Source organism: Nymphaea colorata, chromosome 2, assembly GCF_008831285.2.
Source record: "Nymphaea colorata isolate Beijing-Zhang1983 chromosome 2, ASM883128v2, whole genome shotgun sequence".
In the NCBI taxonomy this organism is placed as follows: domain Eukaryota; kingdom Viridiplantae; phylum Streptophyta; class Magnoliopsida; order Nymphaeales; family Nymphaeaceae; genus Nymphaea; species Nymphaea colorata.
Window position 1 is genome coordinate 1,571,386 of NC_045139.1, and position 10,275 is coordinate 1,581,660.

General features: G+C 38.5%; 1 protein-coding gene across 1 annotated transcript; it reads right to left on the reverse strand.

The window, feature by feature from the left end:
• Positions 1-779: 779 nt before the first annotated feature.
• On the reverse strand, positions 780-10,039 carry LOC116247628 (ubiquitin C-terminal hydrolase 15). Its single transcript, XM_031619850.2, has 13 exons — positions 9,615-10,039; positions 8,353-8,742; positions 4,957-5,804; positions 4,307-4,455; positions 4,112-4,200; positions 3,797-3,882; positions 3,545-3,704; positions 3,264-3,387; positions 2,980-3,137; positions 2,621-2,705; positions 2,317-2,529; positions 1,762-1,823; positions 780-1,632 (listed from the first exon to the last, which is right to left on the reverse strand). The coding sequence occupies exons 2-13, from the start codon at positions 8,649-8,651 to the stop codon at positions 981-983; spliced, it is 2,925 nt and encodes a 974-aa protein (XP_031475710.1). The 5' UTR covers positions 8,652-8,742; positions 9,615-10,039; the 3' UTR covers positions 780-980.
• Positions 10,040-10,275: the final 236 nt, after the last annotated feature.

The window sequence follows — 10,275 nt, forward strand, 5'->3', positions numbered from 1 at the left end:
ACATTGCACTCCATACTCATCTAACTGAGGGAGATGAGCCAGGCAGTTCAAGCTCCACTGGACATGATACAAGCCGCACCAAATTCGAGCAGGTCACTACATTGGAAAACAAGAGTAAATCAAATCTGGGAACCAGCCCCAGCCCATGATTTCTTGATAGGGAAAGCACTACAATAAAGCATCCCTTCTGTTGGGATGTACGCAAGATCTTCCGCAGAAAAAATATGTGATTATTGAGTTTCAACACTTTTATACCGGTGGCCAAGGCTTACTAGTGAAGTTTATGCTTCATAAAGCTTGGATCTTCCGACACATTCTTACATGCTTAATGATTCAGACTATAGGGGGCACATATGCATGTTTCATTGATCTGCTTCAAAAGGAAAACTGAAAAGATTTTGGCTTTCCTGAAATATGCTGATGCACCAATGAAGAAGAGTATTTGCCTTCCCGTGACATGCTGTAATTTATCACAAAGGCTACAACCAATGTGTTCAAATTGGACATATCACTCTCGCTTATGGATTGGATTGCTTTGCCAAATGAGGCAAGCTTTCTGTGTTATCACAAGATTAATTTGTTCATCATCCCATGATAAGAAAACGAAAGTTGAAGACAAAGATTACTTTCTGAAACAATTAGCAGCTTTCCTTTGTCGCCAAGAAAGAATAATACATAATATCCTGAGTGTTTCTCTAAGGGAGATTAAGCAAGTCACTTAGAGAGCATTAATAAAACAAGAAGGTAACTATCATCCAACAGTAGAAATACTATGTGAATTGCTCTGAGAAAACCAAAAAAGCTTATCTTATATTTAAAAAAAAAAAAACAAAATTGTTCAGCATCCCATGATAATTTAATTTATGGCCCCATAGGACTAAAACACATGGGGCCTGCTAAGCTCCTGTACCAAAGGGATGCACAACATCAAGGGTATGCGCTGATACTACAAGAATGTAGAGATGAAAAGCCACTATCAGTCAGAAAGTCTGAGGCAGGCCATCTTTTGGGTAGTTTCTTTGCCTTAAAGACATGCTACAATTGCTTCCAGGGTTCATTGACTCGTTCAAAGAAGCACCAACCTGTTCCAGACGCTTTCCGGTATATACATTGCCAGGTAGATGAGCTGGCATGGAAGCATCCAGAACATAAGCATTTCTCTCTGAGAAGTATCTTGTCTCCATTCTACAAGGAGGGAACATTTTACAGGAGGTAGCACGATGGAGATAATCCGGAATGTTGAAGCTGTTAAATATTGCATCAGTCTCAGAATGATCCATGGTACTGACGGAGTATCTATCACTGTCTGTAGTAAAAGATCCATCATCTGAGCTTGTGAATATAGAACTGCTATCACTCGATGTAACATCTGAAAAGTCCATGGTTAAAGATTTTGAATCTTTCCTAGATGGCAACATACGGTTGGAGGCTTCCCTCATGTGATAATCAACAGCTTTGCTAGTGCTACTGTTTTCCGTCTTTTCACTGCTTTTAGTATAGGGAGGTGGTGGCAGTTTCAGGTGCTTGTTCTGTGGAGGCTTTTCCACAGAGGTTCTGCAATAACTACCAGAAGCAGAAGAACGCAAGGCATTTGCTTTGCCTGTGTGAACCCTTGGAGGACGTGGACAAGATCTAATCCATATTCAGATAGAAGCAAATAAAATCAGCAAGCAAGAATTGCTTTTAAGTTTGTTGGAAAAAGAGGTAGAATGGGGAAGACAATCTCAATACAGGATGGTTCCAAATTTTAAAAGTTCTCACCTCGCATAGAATAGGATGTAGGCCCCCTCAGACATAACCTGGCTAAGAGGCACCGGTTCAACCTGTGAACATTCAACTTTACGCAGTTGGTCATACAATCAATAGCAGGCAGAAGACGTCCACAGCATGCACCAGAGAGAGAGTATGAATTCAACTGGTGATGAGAGAAATTTCACATTAAAGTAACAAAACCTAAGACACACAAGTTTCTCAAAATCCTGTGATCAAAAGTATTTCCATCTCTTTGGAGCTCAGATACTAAAAGAGTGTACTAAAAGAAAACCAAATATTTTGCAGTGGCTATGTAAGCCAATGTCAGCTGCTAAAGCCTCCACAGTCCATTAGTTGACATGAAAATATGCACATGCAAAGAGCATGACACAAACAAATCATTTGAGCATATTACTGTTGATTTTCGTGTTGTTTTTTTACCATGGGAAGTTTGTGAACTCCTTTAAGAGCATGCAGTCAGACAAGTAAAACTAAAACTCCAGACATATAAATAAAACTAAAACTCCAAACGTATGACAAGAAATTATGAGGAGATAAAATTACCACTGTGTCATCAATCCTGTACCAAGAATCTTGCAGATCCTTCACATATGATACATAGTGCCCAGAAAATGAGGCATTTAGTGAATCCAAATGAACAACTACACCATAGAGCATGTAAAGAGGAGGACTATCACCGGTTCCTGTCATGAATGGAATCATGTCCAACATTGCTGGGAAAGTGATGCATTTAGTAATCTTGCCATATTTCCCGGTCTGATTCAGAAAGCAGAAACTTCAGATTCATGAAGCAAAATGACTATAAGTGTATGCATACACACTTTCAGGTGAAATATACAAGAAGTACCTGGAATCTTTTGAGAACAATAGTCAACACATTTGGTGCTTCATGAATGTTTAACTGCTTCCTCGCTCTCACATAAGTGGAACACCTTATATTATGAAAACAAAATCATAAAAATTAATGATGCAATGGAACTGTCTCAAAAACAATGTGATAAGAATTTTAAGATCATGCAAACAATTTAGAAGCTGACTCCAATGGCAACCCAGAACCGAGTGAAGGTGCTTAATGACAAGTCACACTTGGTTTTCCAAAATTTTTATGGCATCTCAGGTTTAACAGGATGAGCCTTGGTCAAATATATATTGTCCTAAGCTCAGCAAATTGCAGCTTATTAAAATTTCTGTAAAGCACAATCATACCTTCCACACCGATACTTGTTCTCTCCATCCAAATCCTCAATAGAAGTGAATTGAGCTAAGGCATCCTCCAAAGACTCAACCCAAGCCGGGATCTCCAATGTAAGATCCATGATGTTTTCATATCTTTCTGACTCATGTTGACAGTTTAAACACTTTACCTGACAATCATAATAAAAAGGCATGAAACTTTCATCAAGAGAAAATTCATAAACGTTACCAAGGGTAAAGACAAAACCTAAAGAAACAGGACCAAGAAATGACTTTCAACAATGTAACTAGATCACCTTTGATCTAAGACAACCACCAAAAGTCTGCTGAATGAATGTTGTCTCTTGCAATCTGGTATCAATATTCTTCTCACCACCAAAACCAGAAAGGCATATGGATTGCATAGAAGCAATTAGAAGCCTGAACATAAACGACTATGTCACACACAAAAAACAGCTCTAGTAAAACAACTTGAATGAAAATGATGATCCATAATAGTTCTACGGAAGGGAAGAAGACAAACATGAAAACCAAAATTTTAGACAAGAAGAACAGCCTGTTGACAGACAACTTATACCTCAAGAACTCGTGTGCATCTTCCTGACTTCCACTACCCATTCGACCACCAATTTGCAACTGTGAAAGGAGACCAAGTGGTGATAAAGGACCTCCATCTTCCCTAAGTTTTAATACATGCTGCTCCAGTTCACATGTAAGACACCAATCTCGCACACAACCTGCAAGGCCACATTCAGATAACAAGCAACTGATACAAGTTTCTCCATTCATTCCTACCAGCAAGATAATCAAACAAAGCAAATTACAGTACATGTCCTTGAATGACATCTCTGAAGTAGATAAGTGATCAGGGGCTTTGTGTAGGTTAGGCACTGCAAAATGGCATTGGCATAGCAACTGCAAGGTACAGTATAATCACATAAGCAAACATTCGAAGAAAATGAACCAACTGATTTCGCTTATAATGCATGAAATATAAACTCAAAATAAGAAGGCATATCCGCCACTGAAGACCAACAGAGGAACTTCCAACCAAAAATAGACAAACATATCGATTGCATGGACTTAGAAAATCAAGAAACTAAGGTAAGTAGTAAAATATCCCTTTAATAAGATTGCACGGTACCTGTTTCCACAATTCAAAAGCCCTCTGGGAGATAACTCCAGCCCATCATAATCAAAGAACTTGACAAAGTCTTCGTAGGGAAAAAGCATCTGCTAAATTGAAGAAAATTAAATAGGTCCAATAAGACAGAAAAAGGAAGGACTGTCTTTCATATTCTCATACTTGCAAAAAAGTTAAGTAGTTAACCATATATACCTTACTCTTCTTTGAACAATCTTTATCTTCAGCAGAAGCACATAGAGGATGTTTGAGAGGTTTCCTTGGACTTGTCTTCTCATTCAGGTTCAAGGTGTCAGTGGTGCCTTTTGGAGAAGCAGTTATTGGCACAGACGCTTTGGAGATTTCTGCAAGAACACACAAGCAAAATCAGAAAGTTAAGAATTTCAAGATCTAAACATTGAAAATTCAAATATTATGTGGGTAGAAATTTAGACGATGAAGTGCCATCATCTATATAAATAAGTCAGTTTAGAAGTTGTGCCATGTTGCACCTTGTTGCAATACACGAACACAAAGTTCAAAAATCACCTGGAGTAAAATCCAAATTCCAACACATAATTATATACAATGATATTAATTGTTAATCTATTTTGATACTATATGTTTGTCAAGATCTTGTTTGTCTATGCATGCACTGTTTATTGATACAGCTATCATTTTTCTTAAGTGAAAATGCATGGAACTATTAGTACAAATGCATGGCAACAGTTGGCATCAGCATGTGGGAAAGCAGGTACCAACTTAGATGGGAATCAGTAGGTCCAGAACTATTTATGAGAAATAATTGCATGAAATAACCATATGCTTATGAAACAGGAATTCACATAGAGTTTCTGATAGCATACTGGAATCCATAGTGATCCCGATCTTTTCTGCTTCTGCAATAGGGTACTTTCTGACATCTGATTTCTGCACTAAATGTAACTTGGCTTCTGACATGTTTGAGGAACTCTCTGACACAGTTCTTCCCTTGCATGGCTGCTCCAGCTTGGAAGACTTCAATTCACCATCTCTATCAAGAGATACAAGCAACTTTCTCTGGCCACTTGCAGAGTCAGAGGTCTTTTGACAGGTTGCCTGTCCAGTCCTTTTGGGTTGGTGGCTTTGTGATGATGATCTCTTAGATGTTGAAATCTCAGATGAACAACTAATCTCAGGGGGGCTTTGATTGCTTTGAGTACTTACTTTGGGAGAACCCTGTAAGGCAGTTTCTTTGATAGGCTTTTGAGGGACCATCTCAAGTAGGCGTTTGGTTTCTACTTTTCTGGAAGCTTCACAAGGACCATCTGTCAATGATGCAGAGGCATCACAATTACGAACAGGTCCTGACTCTTTCTCAGGAGATGTTTTAATAGAATCACTAGCACTAGGTTTATCGGTGGTCCCAAGTGCAGATCTTGTCTTCAAACATTCGCCGAGGTCAACTTCGCTGTTTGAAAGCCTTCTCTCCACATTTAATGGATGAGGCATATTAGTTGCAGCATCGGCAGTCGCATTAGAATGGCTTGTTCTTGTGGAAAAAACTGCATCTACCCTAGCACTCTTGATGTCAGATTTCAGGAAAACATCAGGAGGTGTCGTCACGGGGGATGGGGACCCTGATTTTGGTACACTACTTGTGAAGCTGATATCTAACTGTTGGCATTCATCTTTGTGCCCCTGCCTCCAGTGAACTATCTGGCACTTCCCAGAGCTGTCAACAAAACATTGGAAAGTTTATTTTTGCTTAACATTGCAAAGTTTATTTTTGTTATGAATGCAAAATCCAACTCGTGCAGTCGAAAACAGCAGGAACAGCAACTTCAGGCTCAAGAAAAATCTCACACTAGTGCCAAAACTGCATCCATGCAAGTGTATATCGAAACATGGACATGTCAAGCACAGTACCACAACAACTAGGTGAAACGATGACTTATAGCCATTAATGAGAAGTAAACCAAGCTGATTTAGCCAAACCAACAGAAATTAAAAATCTAAACAATATGATGGCTTTGCTAGTCGAAAACATCCATACCACAATCTCAGGCAATGCAAAAGAATAAATAAGACTTTTCAGGTCTAAGGTTAAGAAATTTTTTAGTCCACCTCAATTCATGGACAAAATGGAACAGACTATGTAACAAGATTTTCAAAGCAACGACACTACACACATATCATAGACATCTATGTGTTCCAAGATGAAGCATAGGATTATATATCAATGACTATAAATTTATGGTTTGATGAATATATAATATTTGAATACCTTCTGCCTCACACAGGGTCCACTTTTTAGCACATCTCTATCAGATCAATAGAAGTGTTGCGGAAAAGTTAATACATCTTTCTCATAATTTTAGGTCGAAAAAAAAATCGACTACAAGGTAGTAAAACATCAAAAGGAGAATACTTTTAGTGTTGTATAAGGAAAATCAGTGGATCTCAGGACACCAATAACAGTTCCTTCTTCACAACAACTGGAGATTTCCAGTACTATGACCTTGTATAAAGGCAAACACACTGTCATAAAACTGGGACACAACTGAGTTATCTAATTTAATCTAATTAAATGGCTCATAGTGACGCATAGACAACACACTCAAAATGCACAGGCCTGCCTAGAGCTTTTGACCACATAGACAATACACTACAACAAGTACTGTTGTTATGGGAAACCAGTAAGTCAAACTTTTGATGAGTGCACCCATACCATATTTTACGCCTTCAGAAAACAAAAAAGCTATGACACACGGACACGGCTAAACTGCCCACGTACTTGTGTCGACACGTGGATGCAGACACGGGACACGGCTGGGAAACGCCAAAAAATAAAAGTTATTAATGTAATGTTTTTTTTCATTTTATCACTTTTTTGTGATGCATCCAATTATTCCATGAACAATCCTTTCAAATACTCAGCAATTTTGTGATAAAACAAACTTTCTTACGAGATTGTAAGAGTGAACTATTAACTTAATGTTTTTTTTTTCATTTTATCATTTTTGAAAATATAAAATTTGCCGTGTCTGCATGTCCACAAATTTTGAAAATTGCCATGTTTCCGTACCCGTATTGTACCCGCACGCATGTGACATAGCAAAAAAGTTACCCAAAAAAAAGGTTTGTGAACTTTAAGTTACATTAATTCTTTGAACCTGAATGTTAACATGAAAGGCATTATTACACCTCCAAAATGAAAAAAAAAAGCGTAGGGTTAATTTTCTAATCATGGTTTCTATATAAAAGCCTTTCAAAATTAAAAAAAAAAAATCTTTATGAGCATTAAGTTGTTTCAAGACTCCAATAAGTAAATCATAAATCATAAAGTTGTTTATTTTGATACCCGTTCAAGTGTTGAGAGTAATTTAAACGGGTAATGTTAACTATTTCCAAAGAAAACACAAATGATGTAGGTAGCATATGCTTGTGAACTCTTTCATACTTATGCAATTGATGTCTTTTCACATAAAGCAATCGTTTCCCCTTCCCTGTTTTCTTTTTTTCATATTTTTTTTCAGATTTTTTATATTAACAATTAAATTTGTGATGTTTTAACATTACATTATGTATCTAACTTTGAACCTGACTAGTAGGGGTGACATTACATGTTTTTCCAACATTGCTTTTCAAATCAACCTGCTTGTGTATGATGTAGACTTATTTTTTAAATCAACCTCCTTTCATAGACGCCACAACTCATAACTTAAATGCCATCACAGATCCAGGAAGGATATGTACATATACACACACATATGTGTGTGCGCACACACACACTAAGCATTAACATTAAGCAAGAAGAATTGAGAACATAAACTCAACTATCATGCTGATTGTTGTTATATTATTTTAAGTGGCAAACAGGTATTTCGGAATTTGTTTCAATCCGTAAGACATGACTCGTTTATTCTTTATCTCCCTTTTCCAAACAACCTTTTGCGGGGGGGTGTTGGGGGGTGGGGGGTTTTATATACATAAGAACGAGCAGAGAATATTATCACTGGTGAAACTATACGCAAACTATGCTTTCAGTTAACACATGCATATCCCAATAAATTAGCGAGAGGGGACAGAGAAAGTTAGCAAGTTATAAAGTTCCAATTGGTTAAATCTTTGCACATGAGTGTGAGAGAGAGGGAGAGAGCGAAGCTGAAATCGTGAAAAGTGCCACGAAAAGGGAAGGTAGGAAACAAGCAATCAGCGTCAAGAAATAACTCCCCAAATAACAGCCCAAAGCAAGCATGGCATTTAGAATAGCAACAGACCAGTATCTGACGGACTTGCATCTGGAGCATCGAGTAGTCGCAGGCCCAAAGCACCGAGCACAAACATACGGACCAGCCTTGAAAGGAGATCCCACGATAGGAGAATCAGATGGTGGTGATGGAGGAGGCAAAGACGCTGCTCTTAGTGCCTCTTCAGATGCTAACTCAGCAAGGATTTTTATCCTCTCCTTCTTCTCCAATGCTTCCTTCCATTTACCAAGCAAGAAGTAGACAACCAGTGGAAGCACAACCAATGCCACCAAGAGGCCAGGCACATCAGCTTCCCTCGGCCCGAGCATGTCCCTTCCCACATACTCATGTCCAACCTCTCCCTCCCCACCTTTCTATAAGAAAGGTCCTAGCGACTGGAAAAAGATGCCACCATTTTCCCTTAGAAGGCAAAAATAACAACAAGATCAACTCGTCATTCAGGGGCCCAACAAAGTGAAGACAATGGCAGGAAATGGAACCAAGATGAAAACACGAAACATTAGTGGACCAAACAAAACAGGCAAAATCGATGTGTTTCCGGAAAAGGATACCTTATGTTGAAGCCCACCGTTAAAATACTAGCCCAAAGAAAAAACCAAGATCTTTCAAACACAAACGATGTATCCAAGCAGACCAGAAAAACTGCGGTGTGGACGTCACCAGGTTTATGATATTAGGTAAAAGAAACAGAAAATGCAAAAGGAAATTCAGAAAAATAGAACCCCACATGAAATTTTCCGTGGACAAAAGGTGAAATCCTTACTTTATGGTCCAGGCACATCATGACAGGTCCTTTGATGGAATGAATATGGATGAACTGATAACCAAAATGAAAGGCAAACTTCAAAAACAGAATATGAAATTGTTTGGTGGAAAAGAAAAGAGAAAAGAACCAACTTTGCATAAAAAAAAAAGGTTAAAGAAACGAGCAGATGAAAGCACAGAATCGTTTAAAAATGAAGAAACCAAAACTTTCTGCTGATGGGTAGTATTTTCAACAGCATAGAAAGAAGCAAATCTTTCTTTTGATGGATGGTGTTCATGGTTTCTCAACAGCACAAAAAACAAAAGCCCAACAAGCGTTGTAAACCTCCATGCTCAGTCTTGTTAGAGGAGAAAAGGGCAGGATAGAAGCAACGGAAACGCTTTAAGACACCTTCTCCGCAAGAAAGAGGACACAAGAAGGACCCCCCATCTGGAACACCAAGCTGCTCGTTGCTGCTCAATCATAAATGGAGTCGACAGAGAGAGAGAGAAAGAAAGAGTAATACCTTGAATAATAATCAAAGGGAAACCAGAGAACAGGCTTCACCTCATTCATCCTTGAAGACAAGCCGAGCAACTTGCTCACATGCTACCCTTCTCCCTGGTGAATCTCTGCTACTCAAAGACATTCATTCCCCCTCCCTCTCTCCTCATGTTTACAAACAGATAAACAATTTAATTACAGAAACACCACTGTTCATCGCTTAGTTTTTACTGCAAACCCCTAAAAATTTACCCTTGCAGTAACAAAAAAACAACTAGAAAACACCATTTAGGCACAGCAACAACAGCGCAAGAACTAAACCCCAAAATTATTTTCTCTCACTTTGTTACGGTCCACATGGAAGAAAAGCAGAGCAGAGGACATGAAACCCAAGCCTTTCGTCCTTGAAATTCAGTAAAAATAACCCAAGTGCCAAGCTTCTCAAAGCATGAAAGCACAAAGATTTATAATCTCTACAAACCCTAACAGTCAAAGTCATAAGAGAGAAGGTACAGAAAGGAGATGAGGTATGGCTCAGACTCCTGGCCCCTACCACCAAAACCATGTGACTTCTGTCCTTGTTTTAAAATTCCAAAAAGGAGCTTGTCTCTAACCAAAGACACCTTGTGGCGCAAAACATGCCAAAAACTGATTTTTCTCTCATTTATGACTTTTAAATTAGG

Coding starts and splice junctions, on each gene's coding strand:
- LOC116247628 (XM_031619850.2), bottom strand. CDS start 8,651: ATGCTCGGGCCGAGGGAAGCTGATGTGCCTGGCCTCTTGGTGGCATTG. Junction 4,201..4,306: donor ATTGTTCAAAGAAGAGTAAG/GTATATATGGTT, acceptor TCAATTTAGCAG/ATGCTTTTTCCCTACGAAGA. Junction 3,138..3,263: donor GTGGTTGTCTTAGATCAAAG/GTGATCTAGTTA, acceptor TATGATTGTCAG/GTAAAGTGTTTAAACTGTCA.